General features: G+C 48.1%; 1 protein-coding gene across 2 annotated transcripts in view; it reads right to left on the bottom strand.

Moving 5' to 3' along the window:
• Positions 1-10413: 10413 nt before the first annotated feature.
• The window catches only part of EMP2 (epithelial membrane protein 2), a 55171-nt gene continuing 42949 nt past the window's right edge, over positions 10414-22635 (bottom strand). For both annotated transcript variants that reach the window (XM_058433958.1, XM_032144863.2), the window contains exons 4-5: positions 20218-20364; positions 10414-15384 (exon numbers count right to left, since the gene is read on the bottom strand). In XM_058433958.1, the coding sequence (XP_058289941.1) occupies positions 15197-15384; positions 20218-20364 (335 nt within the window). In that variant the 3' untranslated portion in view covers positions 10414-15196. The remainder of the gene's footprint in view (positions 15385-20217; positions 20365-22635) is intronic.

The following is a 22635-nucleotide window of genomic DNA, read 5'->3' as shown; positions in this document are numbered from 1 at the left end:
TGTGGGCTAGAGAAGGCTCAACACATAGCAAGGAGAAAAGCAGAGAAGAGGCTGAAGGGGAGACTTGATAGGAGACAGGTGCTGGAGGAATCAAGACCAACTGGGTTTCCATCCTTGTGGCATCCCACTGGGGAGCCCAGGAGAGGCTCCGAAAGAGGGAAGTTGATTGGCCTGGCTTGGGTCATGTGCTACAAATCACTTTGATTGACCTCTACAAGAGATTGCCCACAGGGAGGGAGAGAGAGCTCTCCAGAAGGAATTCGGGGTGTTGATCTAGTTTGTATATTTGTCCCCATCCAAATTTCACATTGAATTTTACTCCCCAGTGTTGGGGGTGGGGCCTGGTTGGAGGTGATTGGATCATGGAGGTGGTTTCTCATGAATGGTTCAGTGCCATCCACTTGGTGCTGTCCTTGTGATAGTGAGTTCTTGTGAGATCTGGTCATTTAAAAGTGCGTGGTGGTTGGGCATGGTGGCTCACGCCTGTAATCCCAGCACTTTGGGAGGCTGAGGGAGCAGATCACCTGAGGTCAGGAGTTCGAGACCAGCCTGGCCAACATGGTGAAACCCCATCTCTACTAAAAATACAAAATTAGCTGGGGGTGTTGGCACCTGCCTGTAATCCCAGCTACTCAGGAGGCTGAGGCATGAGAATCACTTGAACCTAGGAGGCGGAGGTTGCAGTGAGCTGAGATCGTGCCATTGCACTCCAGCCTGGGCAAAAAGAGTGAAATTCTGTCTCAAAAATAAATTAAAATAAAAATGTGTGGCACCCCCACCCTTGCTCCTGCCCTGGCCATGTGACATGCCTGCTTCCCCTTTGCCTTCTACCATTCCTGAGGCCTCCCCAGAAGCTGAGCACATGTCAGCATCATGCTTCCCATAAAGCCTGAAGAACCATGAGCCAATTAAACCTTTTTTTTTTTTTTTGAGACAGAGTCTCTCTCTGTCACCCAGGCTAGAGTGCAGTGGAGCGATCGCAGCTCACTGCAAACTCCGCCTCCTGAGTTCAAGAGATTCTCCTACCTCAGCCTCCTGAGTAGCTGGGACTACAGGCGCCTGCCACGATACCTGGCTAATTTTTGTATTTTTAGTACAGACGGGGTTTCACCATATTGGTCAGGCTGGTCTCGAACTTCTGACCTTGTGATCCGCCTGCCTCAGCCTCCCAAAGTGCTGGGATTACAGGCTTGAGCCACCGCGCCTGGAGTTAAACTTCTTTTCTTTAGTTTCTTCTTCTCCTTCTTCTTTCTTCTCCTCTCTCTCTTCTTCTCTCTCCTTTTCCTTCTCTCTTTTTTCTTTCTTCTTCTTCTTCTTGACGGAGTCAGGCTCTGTCACCCAGGCTGGAGTGCAGTGGTGTGATCTTGGCTCACTGCAACCCCCACCTCCTGGGTTCAAGCAATTCCCCTCTCTCAGCCTCCCAAGTAGCTGGGACTACAAGTGCCCACCACCACACCTAGCTAATTTTTGTATTTTTGGTAGAGACAAGGTTTTGCCGTGTTGGCCAGGCTGGTCTCAAACTCCTGACCTCAAGTGATCCGCCCGCCTTGGCCTCCCAAAGTGCTGGGATTACAGGTGTGAGCCTCTGTGCCCGGCCTGTTATTATATTTTCAAGACACCTCTTAGGGCCACTGTGTTTATTGTGCTTAGAGGGGAAAGAAGAGAACTGACAGGGAAGAAGGAAGCTCCGATGCTCTGGGTCATAACCACCTCCTAAACTGAGCTAATTGGCCTAGTTTACGGAATCAAGCATCCCACAAGTATTCCCAACTGCAATCGCCAACGTCCCTCAATCCAAATCCCCGGAGAGCCTGTCAAAATGGCAGATCCCAGGGCCCCAGCCCTTGAGGTTCTGACTCAGCAAGTCCGGTGCGCAGCCCAGGAATCTGCAATCTCAAGATGTTCCCCATGGATTCTAAGGCAGAGCATCCATAAACCATTCTTTAAGCAACTATCTTCCCAGCCAGCAAATTATAAAGACTTTTTCAAGTACAACGAGACAGAAAGCCAAGTGAAGCTTAAAATTAGGTGACCTGCTGGCTAAATCTGCTAAGTGGGCACTTGCCCCATATCACCCTCTGGCTCTCTGCTTCCTCTGCCAGGAAAAGAGCTCAGCAGACCAGGCTGGCGCATAGGGGGCGGAGTCGCCTGTCCTTTAGCAGGTGCTCTGGTTACTGGGTCAACTCACACGTGAGGCAGGGAGGCGGAGCCTGCAGGCCACACCTTGCCATCAAGTGGAGGCAACTCTTTTGTGTGTGTGAATATTCTTTTTTTGTTTTGTTTTTTGTTTTTTTTGAGACAGAGTCACTATGTCACCCAGGCTGGAGTGCAGTGGTGCAATCTTGGCTCACTGCAACCTCTGCCTCCTGGTGTCAAGGGATTCTCCTGCCTCAGCCTCCGAGTAGCTGGGATTACAGGTGCCTGCCACCATGTCTGGCTAATTTTTGTATTTTTAGTAGAGATGGGGTTTCATCATGTTGGCCAGGGTGGTCTTGAACTCCTGACCTCAGGTGATTCGCCCGCCTTAGCCTCCCAAAGTGCCGGGAGGCTAATTTTTAAAATTTTTTGTAGAGACAAGGTCATACTACGTTGCCCAAGCTGGTCTTGAACTCCTGAGCTCAGGTAATCCTCCTGCCTCAGCCCCGCAAAGTGCCAGGCTTACGAGCATGAGCCACCACATCTGGCCTGCCATCATTTCTTTCTGGACGGGGCAATGGCAGATGACAGCAATTGAACTTCCCTTCCTGGCCAAAAAAATAAAAAATAAACATAAAAAATCTGTGCTTTAAGGTAACCATGTGCCAAGGTGAAGTAACACCTCTCTTCCCTCACATGTGTTCAAGACCCTGGTGAAATTACACTATTGTCCTTCTACAAACACAGAGAAGCTGTTTCTTCCTGGTTCCTCTGGTCTGTTTGTTCTAGCTGATGACAAATATTGAGCAAATGTGCCGTTTCAGCTTTGGGCTGGGGAACATCCTGTGCTATTCTCCCGTGTGTTCAGAGAGACAACAAGGGCCCTGGTGGGGGAGACTGTCATTGCCTTTCCTTCCAAATGGGTGTGAGCTACTCTAGGCCAACCATTTTCGCTGGCAATTTCCAACAGCCCCCCGGCAGCCCCACCATCATGGTTGCCAATCACCGTATTTCCTGGTGTATACAGGACCCAACAGCAGTGGCTCTCCCTCGGAGGCAATTTTGTCCCCACCCCTTGTAGGGGGGCATTTGGCAATGTCTGGAGATATCTTTGGTTGTCACAACAGTGGTGGGGGGTGGGGTGCACTGTTGACATCTAGTGGGTAGAGGCCAGGGATGCTGCCACACATCCCACAGTGTACGGGACAGTCCCCACCAATAATTCTGCAGACCAAATGTCAATTGTACCGATGCCGCAAAACTCTGCCCTACAGGTATACAATATGGAGTTCTTACAAGAAAAACTTTAGAAAGAAAGAAACTTTTGAAAGAAAACACTCACAAAGACTTTTCATAATACACCTATTTAAAATGAGTTCAAGGCCGGGTGCGGTAGTGCATGCCTGTAATCCCAGCACTTTGGGAGTCTGAGACAGGGGGATCACTTGAGCTCAGAAGTTCAAGACCAGCCTGGGCAACGTGGCGAAATCCCATCTCTACAAAAAATACAAAAAATTAGCTTGGCGTGGTGGCATGTACCTGTGATCCTGCCCCCTACTCAGGAGCTCAGGTGGGAGGATGATTTGAGCCCGGGAGGCAAAGGTTGCAGCAAGCTGAGATCTCACTACTGCACTCCAGCTTGGGCAACAGAGCAAGACTCTGTCTCAAAAATAAATAAATAAATGAATGAATAAAGAGTTCATAATAGGTTTGTACTGAAAATATATTCTTTTTCTCATGCAAGTATAGTCAATTCTACACTGACATTCTGTTGCAAACTGTAAATCTGTCTCAATGTAGTAATATTCTACTAACCAAACAAAGTACAAAAATCACATGGCTGATCCCATGGCTATATATTAATAAACTGAGATAAATGAAAAGAGGTACATAGCCATGTTCTAGCAGTAACAGATTTAACTCTAAATTAATCAGGGTTTGTACACATTAGCTTTTATCAACTGCGTTGGGTTTGGCCAAGTTGGATATGCAATTGGTATCTTTGCTTCAATGTTTTATTGCTATACCGTGTTGTCACATGCCACCACTAGGGGGTGGTAGTAGTACCCGCTCTTCCACTTTCTGGACGCTTGGCTTCCCAGGGCCATAAAGCAAATGCATTGGAAGCAGGAAAATTTTGAGACACATGTTTTGAGGGAGGAGTAGAGATTCATACTACATGTTGACATGTAAAACACTTTGGGTCTGGGTGTGGTGGCTCATGCCTGTAATCCCAACACTTTGGGAGGCTGAGATGGGCAGATCACTTGAGGTCAGGAGTTTGAGTCCACCCTGGCCAACACGGTGAAACCCCATCTCTAGTAAAAATACAAAAATTAGTTGGGGGTGGGTTGGGCGTGGTGGCTTACACCTGTAATCCCAGCACTTTGGGAGGCCGAGGCATTCAGATCACAAGGTCAGGAGTTCGAGACCAGCCTGACCAACATTGTGAAACCCTGTCTCTACTAAAAATATGAAAATTAGCCATAAGTGGTGGCAGGTGCCTGTAATCTCAGCTACTCGGGAGGCTGAGGCAGGAGAATCGCTTGAACCTGGCAGGCGGAAGTTGCAGTGAGCCGAGACTGCGCCATTGCACTCCAGCCTGGGCGACAGAGCAAGACTCTTGTCTCAAAAAAAAAAAAAAAAAATTAGCTGGAGGTGATGGCACATGCCTGTAATCCCAGCTACTCAGGAGACTCAGGCAAGAGAATTGCTTGAATCTGGGAGGTGAAGGTTGCAGTGAGCCAAGATCATGCCACTGCACTCCAGCCTGAGTGACAGAGTGAGATTCCGTCTCAAAAAAACAAACAAACAAACAGAAAACAAACTTTGGGAGGCCAAGGTGGAAGATCGCTTGAGCCCAGGAATTCCAGATTGCCTGGGAAACACAGGAAGACCCCATCTCTACAAAAATAAAAATAAAAAATTAGCCTGGTGTGGTGGTACACGCCCATGGTCCCTGCCACTTGGGAGGCTTAGATGGGAAGATTGCTTGAGCCCAGGAGGTTGAAGCTGCAGTGAGCTATGATTTTGACACTGCACTCCAGCTTGGGTGACAGAGTGAGACCCTGTCTCAAAAAACAAAACAAAAAAAAAGCTAAGTATGTAACAACAGTGCAGACTGTACATAATACAGCAAAGAATATGTAGGTGTGATATGGATGAATATAGTTTGGAATTAGCTGTGGGTAGACAGGGAACTGGGCTTCTGATAGGATTTAGTAGACATCTGATATTTTGTTTGCCCAACATCTGAACTTCCTTCCTACGTTGGGGAATTCCCTTTCTTCTGAGTCTTGGTGGGTTGCAAAACTAACTACCATGATGTAAACTGAAGATGGCTGCTCATCATTTCCCAGCCTTCCCTGCAGCCAGGACATGGTCATGTGATCCAGGCTTCACCAGTCAGAGGCACCATGCCAGGCTCCCAATCCACAGAAGGAGGGATAGCACAGGTGCAAATATTGGCTGCAAACCGTACCATCTTGTGGTGACGGCAGTGGTTTTCTTTTTTTGTTTGTTTTTTGTTTTTTGAGACAGAGTCTCGCTCTGCCACCAGTCTGGAGTGCAGTGGTGCAATCTCAGCTCACTGCAGCCTCCGCCTCCCGGGTTCAAGCGATTCTTTTGCCTCAGCTTCAAAAGTAGCTGGGAGTACAGGCGTGCACACCCATGTCCAGCTAATTTTTGTATTTTTAGTAGAGACGGGGTTTCACCATGTTGGCCAGGATGGTCTCGATCTCTTGACCTCGTGATCCGCCCGCCTCGGTCTCCCAAAGTGCTGGGATTACAGGCATGAGCCAAAATGCCCAGCTCTGACAGCAGCGGTTTTCTCACCAAATTGTTGTGTGGAACGATCTGAGGCAACTGGGGGGAATTTGGCACATGCTTTCAAGCCTGGGCACTACTAGCTTTCCCTTTAGTAAATTTCTTTTATGTTTAAGTAAGCCAGAGTCACTATTCCTTGCAACTAAGAACCTTGACTAATACTAAGTTTGGTAGCTTATGTTAGTGCTGCAAGCAACAGACACTCCCACGTGGAATTGGCTGAATGGCAGTGGCAGGTCAGAGGGCAGTGGAGATCCTGTTATTCAGGCTGGGAAGCTGTTACCCTTGTCACGCTATGGCAAAACATTTGGTTTGACAAACTTTTTCTGGAAACAGCCAGATAGTAAATATTTCAGACTTTGTGGTCTATGTGGTCTCTATTGGAACTGCCCAACTCTGCTTTGGAAAGCATCCATGAACTCTATTTAAATGAGTGGGTGTGGCTTTGTCCCGATAAAATTTAATTTACAAAATCAGGTGGTAGGCTGGATGTGGCCCATGGGCCATAGTTGAAGCCTGGTTCAAACTGTCACCTATTTTACACCAACCATGAACCTGTGGATGTTTTAGTATCAGGAGAAACTGTAGAAATATATCAGGATGTTGGGAAATTCGACTTCTTAGAGCCTTCAGTAAGATCTAACAAGAAAAAGTAAATCTTGGTTCAAACATGCTCCAATGGCAAAATGGAAGAAAACGCGGCTTTCCTAAGATTCCTTCTGCCTGAAGCCTGCAATCTACATTGATGGAGAATCCAAAGATTTAGAGAGTTATAGATATAGACAAGTCAAGTGCCAGACCAGGAGTTGATAAACTTTCTCTATGAAGTGCCGATAGTACATATTTCAGGCATTGCAGGCCATGTGAGGTTTTTTTTTTTTTTGAGACAGAGTTTCGCTCTTGTCACCCAGGCTACAGTGCAGTGGCGCGATCTCGGCTCACTGCAACCTCTGCCTCCCAGGTTCAAGCAATTCTCCTGCCTCAGCCTCCCTAGTAGCTGGGATTACAGGCGCCTGCCAACACACATGGCTAGTTTTTTGTATTTTTAGTAGAGATGGGGTTTCATCATGTTGGCCACGCTGGTCTCAAACTCCTGACCTCAGGTGATTCACCCGCCTGGGCCTCCCAGAGTGCAGAGATTACAGGCATGAGCCACCACGCCCAGCCCAAATAAAGTCTTTGTTGTAAATTCTTCTTTGCATTATTTTACAATTTTTTTTTTAAAGACAGAGTGTTGCTCTGTTGCCCAGGCTGGAGTGCAGTGGTGTGATCTCAACTCACTGCAACCTCCACCTCCCTGGTTCAAACGATTCTCCTGCCTCAGCCTCCCAAGCAGCTGGGATTACAGGCACCTGCCACCACACCTGGCTAATTTTTTAATTTTTAGTAGAGATGGGGTTTCACCACGATGGCCAGGATGGTATCAAACTCCTGACCTCAAGTGATCCACTCGCCTAGGCCTCCCAAAATGCTGGGATTACAGGCGTGGGCCACTTGCCCCGGCCTAAAACGTTTTTTTCCTTTTTGATGAAACAGAGTCTCACTCTGTTGCCCAGGCTAGAGTGCAGCGGCAAGATCACGGCTCACTGCAGCCTTCACCTCCCAAGCTCAAGCAATCTTCCTGCCTCAGCCTCTCAAGTAGCTGGGACCACAAGCCTATGCCACTATTCACAGCTTTTTTTTTTTTTTTTTTTTTTTTGGTACAGACAGCATCTTGCTATGTTGCCCAGGCTGGTCTCAAACTCCTGGGCTCAAGCGATCCTCCCGTCTCACTCTCCCAAAGTGCTGGGATTACTGGTGTGAGTCACTGTGCCCAACCATTTTCACAACATTTTAAGAACACAAAATAAATTCTCAGCTTATAAACCGTATAAAAGCAAGTAATCTGCTAAGCCCTGCTATAAACTAAGGATCATTAGAATGGCGGCAAAAAGCTAAGCAGAAGATAAGATGAATGGGATTCCAGCAAAAGATATGCTAGATCCTTTAGCAATTTTCACCAGACAGAGGGACAGGCATAGAGAGAGAGCTCAGATTAGAAGGGCTTTGCAGTTATTGCCTCAAGGCTGCAGTAAAGCTCAGAGGCATGGGCCAGGAATTCTGAGGCTCAAATTATTAGGCCCACCACATAAAAGCCATAGGCAGAACTACCTAGATAAGCCACTACTGGATTCCTGACTGTCAAAATCTCTGTGATAATAAATCTTTTGTGCTTCGAAAAAAAAAACTTAAAGAAATTGGGTCGAGACAAGATCTTGCATGGCCAAAGGAACCCCATCTGTGACTGAGAAGAGCCTGTAACTATACAACCCTGAAAATTACCTCTGAGACACTAGGCCTCATACCCAGAGGAAGAAAGAAAGTTTCCGGACAATGCACGCTTCGTTTGGCCGGGCGCAGTGGCTCAAACCTGTAATCCCAGCACTTTGGGAGGCAGAGGCAGGCGGATCACGAGGTCAGGAGATCGAGACCATCCTGGCGAACACGGTGAAACCCCATCTCTACTAAAAATACAAAAGAAAAAAAAAATTAGCCGGGCGTGGTGGCGGGCGCCTGTAGTCCCAGCTACTCGGGAGGCTGAGGCAGGAGAATGGCGTGAACCCCGGGGGGTGGAGCTTGCAGTGAGCCGAGATGGCATCACTGCACTCCAGCTTGGGCGACAGCGAGACTCCGTCTGAAAAAAAAGAAAGAAACAGCCTGCTCCACGCTACCCGTCTTCAATCTGACCACAGGGGACAGTGGATGAGGGAGATGGTTCCACTGAGCAGAACCAAGAGCAGCGGATTGAGCACCCACAAGTCTCCCTCCCGCCAGGGAAAGGGCTCCCTGGTATTTGTGATCAATAATGAACCTGTGGCCGCTGGACATTGGTTCTCTGCCTGTCCCTTTTCCAAAGGGACAATTCATGGTGACATCCTGTGCCTTTGTCTCCATTACATAGTAGGGGCTTTTGGGAGGACATGATTGAACCTTTAGCCACCCATTACCAGGCATAAGGAGACCCAACTGGACCCGAGTGAGACATAGCACATCACCCATCGCCCTGGAGTAGGAGCTGGAAGTGGAAACTGGTTGAGACTTCAGGCTAGATCCCTCTTGGGAAGGGGTTAGTTCATTTCAGGAATGTATAAGAATTTTTATTTTTTGAAACAGAGTTTCTGTTACCCAGGTTAGAGTGCAGGGGCGTGATCACAGCTCACTGCAGCCTGGACCTCCCAAGCTCAAGCGATTCTCCACCTCAGCCTCCTGAGAAGCTGGGACTACAGGAGCACACCACCATGCCTAGCTAATTTTCTAGTTTTTATAGGGATGGGGTCTCGCTGTGCTGCCCAGGCTGATCTCAAACTCCTGGCCTCAAGTGATCCTTCTGCCTTCACTTCCCAAAGTTCTGGGATTACAGGCGTGAGCCACTGCACCCAGACCCTCATGTTTACATAGTTTGATCTCACTCCTGACTCCAGCCAAGTACTGGGGCAATGATGAGTGAGTGTGTTACCCAAGACAGACCCATCAGAATCTAGCCCTGGAAACTTGAAACTGAGACTAATATTATCTAGATCAAGGCAGGGACTAAGTTCATCAAGGCGGCTCCCACTCCAGGGCGATGGGTGATGTGTTGTGATCTCAGTCGTGTCCAGCTGGGGCTCCTTATGGCCTGGTAATGGGTGGTAAAGTTTCAATCACGTCCTTCCAAAAGACCCTAGTATGTAATGGAGACAAAGGCACAGGATGTCACCATAACACCTAGCACAATGCTGGTACCATTACGGCTACGCAAATATTTGGTGAATGAATGAATGAGAGGCTGATTTTCTGAATGGAAGAAATACAAAATTGAGTGTTGTGGGATGATCACCATCCCCCAGCCATACGGACAAAAAAAAAAAAAAAAAAAAAAAAATCCAATCTAGAAACACAAAGAAGGCAGACAGTAGCCTCTGAAGATTTTAGTTTGCAAACCCTGTGTGACCATAAGGAAATGAGAGTTCTAAAGATACAAAGATAGCTCTTGCTACCTTTGGCATTCCTTAGATAGAAGCTAAAGGGATCTCTCTCTCTCTCTCTCTCCCTCCTTCTCTGTCTGAATTTTTCAGTTTTCAGCAGAGTATGTGGTAGAAAATAGTCTCATTCCATCATGACCTCATCTTTTAAAGCAGAGGTCTTTATTAAATACAAATGAAATGAAAGAACATGATCTAGTGACAATGAACAGGAAGGTTAAAAAAACGAACAGGATCAGTCATTTGTGGGGATCCCTGAGAAGTGAAAATATGGGGCTGCTTGTTCAAATATGAAGAACTTTAAAGCCGGGTGCAGTGGCTCCCACCTGCAATCTCAGTGCTTTTGGGAGCCAAGGTGGGAGGATCACATGAGCCCAGGAGTTCAAAACCGGCATACGCAACAGACCCCCCGCTCCATAAAAGAATGAATGAATGGGTGGATGAATGAACGAATACGTACATTTTAGGAGCATTCTTCTCCATGATTACGAAATATTTATTTCTTGTAAGAATGTTCTACTTTATGCCGGACACAGTGAGTGGCTCACACCTGCAATCCCAGCACTTTGGGAGGCCGAGACAGGAGGATCGCTTGAGGCCAGGAGTTCTAGACCGGCGTAGGCAACATAGCGAGACTCTGTCTCTACAAGAAATATATAAAATAATTTCAAATGGCACTAGCAGATCATTCTCCAAGCATGGGGGCCTTGGATGCATGGAATTGTGTGGGACTACCTAGGCTGCAGGGCTGCAAAGCTGGCCCCATTAAAGAAGCAGAGGGAGATTGTCCAGTGATAAATTGTCCATTTATCAATCACATACTGTAAAAACCATACATTATTATCTTGATGAGAAATCAGCTGACCCCCTGCCCCTCAAAATGGCAGCATTCTGCCCTAGATGTCATTACCGTTGGGAACATTAGAGTCTTGCTCTGGGCAATCTGGTTTTAAACTTTATTTTCCATGTACAGTTTCAGATTATACAAAACACAGAAAATGGACTATTTGAAAGGTACATTAAGTAGAAAGTTTCTAACTACCCTAAAAGCACAAACCAAGATTCAAAATGAACTCTAGGCCTTGCCCTAACATTTCCCCAACACCACAAAATTGTCCAACTTGCTCTATTGTAAGTAACCTTTAAACTATTAGTGAGTTTAGTAACATCCCGCAAGGCAGATTTTAAACTATGATACAGCTTCTATCTAGGCCACTGTGTTTACAAACAGGCTTGGAGTTCTACGTTTCTTCATCATCAGTGAACACAGAGCGTCCTAGAGCCCCAGCCTGTTCATGAGGGGTGTGCACAAAAGCAGGCAAACTACAGCAGAGTGTGTGGGAGTGAGGAGGTCTCCATTGTTCCTGTATTCAGGTATATGTATACACATTCACACAGACCAACAAGTCAAGCATTCTCCAAACTCATTTGAACAGAGACCCAAAATAATTTTAATGCAAATAACACAATGAGTTAGTCTGTCTCCATCACATAGCCCCTCAGTGAAAGAATTACAGTACTTTATAAAAATGTCATAAAATGCGCAAACTACAGTTCCTTCAAATACAGTTGATGCTATCTTTGGTCCTAATATTTGCTTCTTGGATGTCGACTAATTTTGTTGTTGTTATTGTTCTTGAATAACTGGTAATAAGCACCAAGTGAGGCCTGATTCTACCTACAGGTAAGAAGCTTGGATGTTTTCTCCCTGATGTTGTCATTTCTTTCCAACTTCCCAAACGCTTGTCATACAGCAGGGAAGAGGCATCTCTCATGTCTCCAAAAAGCTTAATGGCGCAGGTGGATGTGGGCACTGAATGTTGTACGGTAGTGGCAACCAGCCGGGAAAATCCACAGGATCATTTCAGACTGCATTCAACACAGATACTCCCGTAGCCCTGACGTTTCTTGGGAAGGGAATTGATGTATTGCTTGAGGGGGTCGATCTCTGGTTCTAAGCTGTTTTGTTTGTTTCCATTGTGACTACCAGAAAACTATAGAAGGCCGGGTGCAGTGGCTCACGCCCGTAATCCCAGCACTTTGGAAGACTGAGGTGGGCGGATCACCTGAGGTCGGGAGTTCGAGACCAGCCTGACCAACATGGAGAAACCCCCAACTCTACTAAAAATACAAAAACTAGCTGGGCATGGTGGGACATGCCTGTAATCCCAGCTACTCGGGAGGCTGAGGCAGGAGAATCACTTGAACCCAGGAGGCAGAGGTTGCGGTGAGCCAAGATGGTGCCACTGCACTCTAGCCTGGGCAACCATAGCAAAACTCAGTCTCAAAAAAAAAAAAAAAAAAGAAAAAGAAAATTATAGAAAAGCCACCAAGGTAGAAAGTTTCAAGGGAACTTAAGATTCAGCTTCCTCCATGAGCTTGGCTGGCATCCTGTTAACCCTAGGGGTGTAAGCCACATTCTTGCCCACAATATGACTAGTGACAGTATCTCATGGACAGGATCTCCTGACAAATGTGAGGAGGTGACATTTGTCCTGTCTCTGGCCCCAGGTCACCCTGTACTGCATTTGGTGGCTTCTCCATAGGGAGGGGGTCCTATCTCATAGACTCCAAACTTCATGAGGGCAGGGAGGATATCTGGATTTGCTCACCCCTGTATTTTCAGAGCCTCACAGTGCCTGGAACATGGTAAACATTTAATACTATCTGTCAAAAACAAATGAATGAAAGAGTAGATGGAAAGAGCCAATTCTGCATTGAAGAGATACCCATGGTGGCCCTAAAACTACCCAAACCAGATGTCTCTTCAGCTCCACTGGAACTGAGCTGATGGCAAACCATCACTCCACTCAGCAGAAGGTCAAGCGCAAAAGTATTTAACTAGCACAAGGTCCCACACCCCATCCCAGGACAGCCCCCAGCATCCTGCTCCAACGTAAGCAGAAAAAGACAATGACGTGCAAAGAGCTTGTCTCCTGGGATGGTTCCTGGGTGGCCTGCATTGCCACACAGCACATCATGCTTTGATCCCAAAGGACAAGGCCCCAAAAGCCCTATTTCTCAGCACAGTCTTAAAATCACCTGGAAATCATTTGGCCTGTCCTAAGCGGCACGGGAACCCCTGAAGCTTGAAAACTCCAGCTCTACGGGACCCTCTCACACATTTACTGTTGGGACCATGGGCCCCTCCACAGATGTGTTTTCTGGGTGTTACACAGACAGGTATTGCCCAATAAATGTCATCTGCACGAACTGAATGGAGCTATATTTAGACTGATCTAAATGCCTAAATGCCTCCAGGAGCATTTAAAAATAGGCGTGTGTAAAGCAGGCTCCCTCCCATGCCACAGGCCTCGATTTTGAATTAGTTTATTTTATATGTGTTTTTTGAGATGGAGTCTCAGACTGTTGCCTGGGCTGGAGTGCAGCAGTGCAATCTCGACTCACTGCAACCTCTGCCTCCCAGGTTCAAGCGATTCTCCTTGCCTCAGCCTCCCAAGTAGCTGGGATTACAGGCGCCTGCCACCACGCCTGGCTAATTTTGTTGTATTTTTAGTAGACACGGGGTTTCACTATGTTGGCCAGGCTGTTCTTGAACTCCTGACCTTGTGATCCACCTGCCTCAGCCTCCCAAAGTGCTGGGATTACAGGCGTGAGCCACCGCACCCAGCTGATTTTGAATTCTTAGTGGTGTTCTTTGCAGCCTCCATCACAGTAATTAGTTTCTTTTTTTTCTTTTTTTGAGATGGAGTCTTGCTCTGTCACCCAGGCTGGACTGCAGTGGCACGGTCTCGGCTCACGGCAACCTCTGCCTCCCGGTTCAAGTGATTCTCCTGCCTCAGCCACCTGATAGCTGGGATTACAGGCATGCACCACCATGCCCAGGTCATTTTTGTATTTTTAGTAGAGACGGGTTTCACCATTTTGGCCAGGCTGGTCTTGAAATCCTGACCTCAGGTGATCCACCCGCCTTGGCCTCCCAAAGTGCTGGGATTACAAGCATGAGCCACTGCACCCAGCTAGTTTTTCTAATTAAGTTTTAATCTGTCTCCTCCACTAGGCCATGAGCCCTAGGAGGAGACTGTCTCGAGAGGGTATCCCCTGTGCCTGGCACATGCATGCAAGTCATGATTTATTCTGACGAATGAATAAATGAATGAATGGTGGATGGGTCCTCTGAGGCTCTAGAAATAGGGGTGAGAGGCCAGCCAGGTGTAGCATAAAGGGCTGGACAAGAAGGGAGAGGCCTTCTGGGATAAAATGGGAAGGACGCTATACCCCATACCCTGCAGGTGTCTATGAGTTCACATGGCTCAGGAATGGAGTTTGGGGGCCCTAGATGTAGACAGCTGTGGCAATGGAGGCCAAGGTTTTGGACTGCTGTAGGGGTTACATTCACCTCCCCATCTCCACATGATGACATCCTAGCATTTATGAGGCAGCTCTGCCAATCTGGCCCAGGCACCATGGTCCCCAACTTCAACGCATCTGAAGCGTTGTCCAGAGAGCGTGTTAGAAATGCAGATTCCCTGGCCCTATCCCTTGAAGACTCTGATTCTGTAGGTCTGGGGTGAGGTGGGGGGCGCTGTAGGTTTTGCCTAAAGGCGAGTCTAAATCTGGCACGCAGGTAAAGGATCACCATTCCTAAGGCAAGCAGGTGACACTGTCGGCAAATTGAGGCGAGACTTTTTCTGACCCACCCCGATACCGGAGGGTTGGTTGGGCGCTGGTTTGGATACAGACAGAATGCCAGGGACTACACCTGCTTCTCACTTGGAACTTGGGCTAAACCTCTCAGGAAGCTGTCATTCTTCTCCTGTACCCCACCTCACCCTCTTCCACCCACCACTAGCAGAGAGATTCGGGAGGGGCTTGGGGCAGCTGAAACCCACAGGAAGCACAGCCCCAGAGACCTGGCTTTCCCAGCCTCTCGCCTCCTCTCATCACAGCCCCATGGTTAAGAAATGTCCTGCCGAGCGCTTTTGGATTTGAGCATTGCTGGATTTTTGCTTGTGTCTTGTTGAGACTTTTGAGTGGGCAGCAGTTCTGAATACCAGCCTCCATAGTCTGTTCTCTGATCTCAAGAATGCAAAAACTCTTCTCTCTTTTGGATTTTTTTTCTTTTTTCTTTTTTTCTTTTTTCTTTTTTTTTTTGGCTTTTAAAGGAAACAATACGTTTGCTAGAAAAACCTCAAAAAAATAATGATTATATACAAAATGGTTATCTGAATGTGGATTCTGTACTGCAGCAAAAGCAACCCAGCTCCGGGACTCTATTTGCGCTTCCTCAGTATCAGGTACATCATGCCGCTGACGAAGGTGCAGGCAAAGGCCACCCACGCCAGGATGTAGGAGTAGCCGTAGCTGCCTTCTCTGGTCACAGAATAGAACTGCGTGTTTTTCTTGTGAATGTCTTCACGCCTGTCTGTATAAATGGAGGCCGCAATCATGACACACAGACCTGTCAGGAAGAAAGGTGAATTTTGAATAAATCATGGACCACAGTGCACCCTGGGTACCCCAGGGGCATACGGCCAGAGTTGTAGACAAACTTCAGCTTTTATTCTTTATTATTATTTTGTTGTAGAGACAGGATTTTGCCATGTCACCCAGGCTGGTCTTGAACTCCTGAGCTCAAGCAATCCTCCTGCCTTGGCCTCCCAAAGTGCTGGGATTACAGATGTGAGGCACCGCGTGCAGCCTTAAGCTCTTATTATTAATAGGTATTTATTTTAGCCTATTGGAAAAATTACAACTGATATTTTGTGGAAGGATATTGTCACCTACCCTGTAGCTATTTTGCTTCCCATTCTTGCTAACTAAACCCGGTTTTATTTGGGCAGGCCACATCACCAACCCACAGGGTGAACATAATTGGTCTAAGCCAGAGGTCCACAGACGTACCCTGTAAAGGGCCAGACAGTAAGCAGTTTAGGTTTTCTGTGGGCCAGAGTCACACAAGTCTGCCACAGTAGCATGACAACATGCATAGACAATACAAAAATGAATGATAGTGGCAGTGTTACAATAAGATTTTATTTACAAAAACATGTGCCACGCCAGATTTCACCTACGGGCCATAGTTTGCCAACCTTCTTCTAGGCAATCTGGTTCCTATAGCTACGGGTTATAGCTGATGGGTCAGTATGTATCCCAGTTCTGACCACAGAAAACCTTCAGTGAAAAATACGACTCCCTGGGCCGGGCACGGTGACTCATGCCTGTAATCCCAGCACTTTGCAAGGCCAAGGCGGGTGGATCACCTGAGGTCAGTAGTTCGAGACCAGCCTGGCCAACATGGTGAAACCCCGTCTCTACTAAAAATACAAAAAATTAGCCCGGCGTGGTGGTGGGTGCCTATAATCCCAGCTACTAGGGAGGCTGAGGCAGGAGAATCGCTTGAACTCAAGAGGCGGAGGTTGCAGTGAGCCGAGATCGCACCATTGCACTCCAGCCTGGATAACAACAGCGAAAACTTCCTCCCCAAAAAAAAGAAAAATATAACTGCCTGAAAAGAGACAGATGAGGAAGGAGAAAGCTTTTTTAAATTGCTCTCCTTTCTCTTGCTGACTGCTTTCAATATTGTCAGGGCAGGATGAAATGTCTGGAGTTGCAGCAGACTTTTTGGAGCCACGAAGAGGTCAACACCAACACTAAAGATGACAGAATCGAAGGACGGAATGAGTGGAAGTGCTTGACGCTGACGCTGCCACATCAGCTCTGGAATCTTTTCTACCTCCAGAGTAGTTGTTATGTAAAAATAGTAACTATCTTTGTGGCTGAAGTCACAGTTAATTCGATTTTCTCTTACAAAAGGCCAAAAGCACCCTAATTGTAATACTTGTGGTCCTCGGCTGGGTGCGGTGGATCACGCCTGTAATCCCACCACTTTGAGATTGAAGCGGGCAGATCACTTGAGCCCAGGAGTTTGAGACCAGCCTGGCCAACACAGCAAAACCTCATCTCTACTAAAAACACAAAAATTTGCTGGGTGTGATGGTGCACACCTGTAGTCCCAGCTACTTGGGAGGCTGAGGCACGAGAAGTGCCTGAACCTGGAAGGCGGAGGTTGCAGCGAGCCAAGGTTGCACCACTGCACTCCACCTTGGGCGACAGAGCGAAACCCTATCTCAAAAAATAAAAAAAGAAATATTTGCTGTCCCAATATTTACAGACATTAGAGCTAAGATGAAGTTAGGTGCTGTGGTTTTCCTTGCGGAACCTATCCCTCTCCTGGCCAGGCAGTTTCGGTGGGACTATCCTTCAAGATGCTCACACATTCTCTGGCCAGGGGCCAAGCACATAGGCAATCTCCGCCAATCAGACTCTCACTCCTGGAAACCTGAATCTAAACAGTGACCCTGTCAGGGTTCCTTGATTCCGACAGCTCCTTCCTGGAGCCGCTGCCTGTCAGTTACTGGTGTCTGGATCTTCTTTCCCAAGACCTAGGTTTTCAGCTTTATGCTTTGATTCTTGCAAGCCACCCCAAGAATCCTATCTCTCACATGAGTTAGAGTATCTGCTGCTTGTGTCTAAAGATCCGTGCCTGGTACAGCATCTAAACACTCTGCAGTTTGAAGCAGAACAGGGAGGGCCAGGTCTTTGGACCAGAAAATGCCCAAACGAGTTGGGGATAACGGGATGCTATGGAAGGAAAATGGGAAGACGTGACTTTCATATTAAAATATGAGGGAATTTTCATATATATGAAAATTTATATATATATAAAATTCCCAAATATATATATTAGGGTAATCAATTTTGACCAAGTGGCCTTACAGATCAACAGACAAACATAGACAAGAACAGAAAATAAACTTCAGAAGCTGGGTGCGGTGGCTCATGCTCGGAATCCCAACACTTTGAGAGGGTGACGCTGGCAGAGTGCGAGACCAGCCCGCACAGCATGGTGAAACCCCATCTCTAGAAAAATTAGCCAGGCATAATGGCACATGTCTGTAGTCCCAGCTCCTTGGGAGGCTGAGGTGGGAGCATTGCTTGAGCCCTGGAGGCCGAGGCTGCAGTGAGCCATGATCACGCCACTGCACTTTAGCCCGGGCAAGAGTAACCACCCAAGTCCCCCCACCCCAAGTTAAATGACAGGATTCAATTGCCTTTAATGGGGTCGGTAAGGGTGGGGGGTCCATGCCTCTAACTGGCAGATACAGAGACAGTAAAGGAGGGGGATCAGACACCTCGTGACTACCTCGCCCGGGGTCCTTGGGAGGGTCGCGTTCCCCCTTTAGGCCTCATTTGTTCTGGCTCATTGCTCTCCAACGCTTGGCTCGGGGACAGGAGTACAAATCCCCAGGCTCTAACCCAGCGATGCTGATTCAAGAGGGCAGGCTGGGGCCTTGGGAGTCTGCACTTTAGAAGGGTCCCCGGAAGGACTGTGGTGGACTTGGGGGGTTCTCCAGATCAAGTGACCCTCCGAGTCTTTTGCACTTGAAAACACTCTCATTCTCCGCCTGTACCTAGAAGGGGTGGTACCTGGCTGTCCAGTAAAAGTGCCCCAAGGGGAGGGGATGCTGAGTGTGACCAACCACCCCACTTTGCCCTGAACTGGGGTTTCCTAGGATGCGGGACTTTCAGTGTTTTTATTTTATATTGTATTCTATTCTATTTATTTTATTTTATTATTTTTCCAGACAGAGTCTCACTCTATCCCTCGGGCTGGAGTACAGTGGTGCTATGGTTTGGCTGTGTCCCCACTCCCCACCCAAATCTCATCTTGAATTGTAATAATCCCCACAGGTCAAGGACGGGGCCAGGTGCACATCAGACTCATGGGGGCAGTTTCCCCCATACTGTTCACGTGGTAGTAAGTCTCATGAGATCTGATGGTTTTATAAATGGGAGTTCCCCTGCACACACTCTCTTTCCCGCTACCACGTAAGCCCTTTTGTTCTCCCTTTGTCTTCTGCCATGACTGTGAGGCCTCCCCAGCCATATGGAACTGTGAGTCCATTAAGCCTCTTTCCTTTACAAATTACCCAGTCTCGGGTATGTCTTTATTAGCAGCGTGATAATGGACTAATACAAGTGGTACAGCACCCCACGGCTCACTGCAGCCTTTACCTCTCAGGCTCAAATGATCTCCCACTCCAGCCTCCCAAGTAGCTGGGACTACAGGTGTGCTCCACCATGCTTGGCTAATTTTTTTTCTTTTTGTATAGACGAGGTCTCACTATGTTGCCCAGGCTGGTCTTGAACTCCTGGGCTCAAGCAATCCTCCTGCATGGGCCACCCAAAGTGCTCCTGCCCCTGGCCGGGACTTTTAGTTTTAAAACAGAGGATGGTCGCAGGCAAACTAGACCAAGTTGTCACCGCACTGCACTGATGACACGTCTCAGGGTCATCCTGAGGGCATGGAAGGTTTGGACCTGACCCTAGCCCGGGAGGTGGAGGGCTGGAAGGAGGTGGTAGTTAATAGTGGTTAGGGCCAAGCAGCCTAAGTTGGCTCCGACACCCAGATTTCTTGCCTTCATCAAGCCACTTGTTAACTCCTGACCAGAAAGCACCCTAGAAGGGACTTCTGCGTTTTGTCATCAGAAAGCTTTAAATCGTCACTGAGAAACAACGAATGACCAAGGCATGGCTTCTGACTTCTGATCTGACTTCAGCCTTGCTAAAATTCCTAAGCAGAAAAAAATGCTCTGAGACCTCTGCTTCCTCCAAGTTCCTCCAGGACTGAGGCTGTGCCTTGTTCATCTCTTGAGCCCCTGCAGCCAGCACAGGCCTGGCACAACGTGGGCACCTCTGTCACCCACCAGCTTGAAACCCATTGATGGCTTCCCATCAGCTTAGAACAAAGACCCCAAATCCTTTCTATGGCCTGCAAGACTCCATGGGCCGTGGCCCTGCCTGCCCTGCTGGTTCACTTCCCAATGCACTCCAGCCCCACTGGGCAGCCCTCTGTCCCTCCCATCACAGGGCTTCCGTCATGCTGTTCCCTCTACCCACGACACCGTTCCCTCCTCTCTGTATTGAGATAGAACATTGTCGACAGCAACTCCTACTCACCCTCCAGAACCTCTGGCTTCACATCTCCAGGATGCCTTCCCTGGACTCCCAACTCAATCCAAACTCCCGAATATAAAACGTCCCACTGTGGTACAGCATGCATGTGCCCACAAACATACACACACACAAACACACACGGGCACACAGCACCGCACGGCTGCCAATTTCTCCTTTCCAAATCCTCCTTCCTCCTGGCTTCCCTCCTGGTGGCTGGGAAGGGACTGCTTATTCCAGAAAGCCCCTGGTTAGGGAAGCCCATTGATGTACTTACATGACATTAGCTGGATGATGGAGGTTAGGACAAACCTCTCTCCCTGCTTCAGGCGGAAGAGCTGGAGCACAAAGATGAAGAAGGCGATGCAGCAGAGAATGGTGGAGAGGATCATGGTGGCCTGGACCGCCTGCAGCGTGGAGTACTCTGCGGGAGAAGGGCGGGGACGCAGGACTGAGGACCTTGGCCAGCCGGCACTACGGGGTGCACAGTGACCGCGGCAGCTCCAGAGTAGGGGTGACAGGAGGCAAACAGGCAGGGGTTCAGGCGGTCGTCTACATGGTCTGAGCACAAAGGCAGCCAAGGAGTCTTCCAGACCCCCTGCCCTTCACCTCCAGCGTCCATTTGACCAGACAATCCTCGGCCCCCTCATCTGGAAGACGACGCAAGAACCACCTGCTCTGCATTCTTCCTGGTCTGAGTCACAGATTCCAAATGCTTGGCTCATGGACAGCGGGATCTTTTGAAGTACAAACCTCAGGTTCCAACGCGGTAGATTCTGACTCAAGAAATCAGGATGGGGATTTTAGAGAGGGATTCTCATGGACCAGGGCTCATGGGACTGTGACCTTGTGAAGTGCTCTGTGGACTCCATAGTAGCCTGTAGGTATCAGAGGCTGATCTTCACAGTCACTACTTACAAAGAGGAGGAAAGCTCCTTTCTTTTCAGGTCAGCCTTAAAAGAGGCTAGGGTATGAAGGTTTGGGGCTCAGTATAGAGAAGTTTCAGTGGAGAAAGGAGGCCTAGGGTGGAGGGTGTCACATAGGGGCAGGTCACAGTGAAGCTATGTGTAGAAAGCCATGTGGCGTAGGGAAGGCGTCCTGCACATGGGTTACCTTCGTGGGCCTCAGTTTCCTCACCTGTAAAATGGGGATATAGATATATTTTTTGAGACAGGGTCTCACTCTGACACCCAGGCTGGAGTGCAGTGGCACAGCCATAGCTCACTGCAGCTTTGAACTCTTGGGCCCAAGTGATCCTCCTGCCTCAGCCTCCTGTGTAGCTGGGACTACAGGCATGTCTGGCTAATTTTTAAAAAATGTTTCTAGGGATGGAGTCTCGCTATGTTGCTCACACTGGTCTTGAACTCTAAAATGGGGATACTAATAGCTCCTTCCTCATCGGGCTGGGAAGGGGCAGTAAACTCATCTACGTAAGGGGGTTTAGAGGGTGCAGGCAAGGTGGGAGTCCTGTGTAAGAGCTGAATGCTGAATGTTACCACCAGGATGAGGCCAAAACGTAAGGTGAGGGGACAGCGTCCACGCTGCACAGAAAATCTAAGGACACACCTTCCTTTTCTTTTTCTTTCTTTTTTTTTCCTTCAATTTTGCAGTTTTGCCTGAAAACTCACTGGAGTGAACATAATTGGTAAGTACTTAATGAAACGTCTAGAGCTGTGGATTTAATCCATTCTGGCTACAAATTATGGTTACTTGGAGAGCATCTAGCCTCTCCCCCAATTCCTTATGGGGAGTAAAAGGAGTCTGACCGGCTCCCCCACTAGGACACACACCACATGACCCCATTCCCATGAGGCCCAGGAACAGGTGGAAGTGAGTTTTAGTGACAGAAGTCAGAAGTGGTTGCCCTCGGGGCAGAAAGCGGTGGCTACTGTGTGGAAGGGGGCCCGAGGAACTTTCTGGAGAGTTGGGAATGTTCTCTGTCTTCTTTTGGATGGTGGTTACATGGATGTTTATACAATTGTCAAAACCCACCAAACCGAGCCCTTAAGAAGCTTGCATTTCCTTGTCGGTAAATTATAACTCCATTAAAAAAGAAAAAGAAAAAGAACACCCAGCAGGCTCTACTGAGATGAAATAAATCAGAAAGTCGGGCATTGAGGACAGGCACGAGGACTTCGTAAAGCCACCGAGGGAATTCCAACATGGAGCCCAAGCGGTGACCCTCTGGCTTACAGCAGTACTTCCCAAATCTGCCCAATCCCAGGGATCACCTGGGATTGCTTATTAAAAATACAGACTCTTAGGCCTCTCCCTCTGGAGATTCTGCTACCATTGTCCTGGAATGGGCACCAGGAATCTGTATTTTCAGCAACAAGTGACCCATGATGGGGCAAACGGGGAAAACATGGCTTTGGGGGAAAGGATGAATACACGTTCCTAGAACAGGGTTTCTTAAAGCTGGGAGGGGGTGCAGGATGTACCCGCAAGGCAGCCCCTGAGATGGGTGTATGTGGAACCCAATGAGGACGGAAAACAACAAAAATTCACTGAATGAGAGGGTTGCTCACTCTGCTCAGTTTAAATTCCTCTAAGGGCTGGGTGCGGTGACTCACGCCTGTAATCCCAGCACTTTGGGAGGCAGAGGCAGGTGGATCACCTGAGGTCAGGAGTTTGAGACCAGCCTGGCCAATATGGCAAAAGCCTGTCTCTATTAAAAATACAAAAATTAGCTGGG

The sequence above is a fragment of the Hylobates moloch genome, unplaced genomic scaffold, assembly GCF_009828535.3.
Source record: "Hylobates moloch isolate HMO894 unplaced genomic scaffold, HMol_V3 SCAFFOLD_23, whole genome shotgun sequence".
Classification (NCBI taxonomy): Eukaryota; Metazoa; Chordata; class Mammalia; order Primates; family Hylobatidae; genus Hylobates; species Hylobates moloch.
This window is presented reverse-complemented; position numbering and strand designations above follow the sequence as displayed.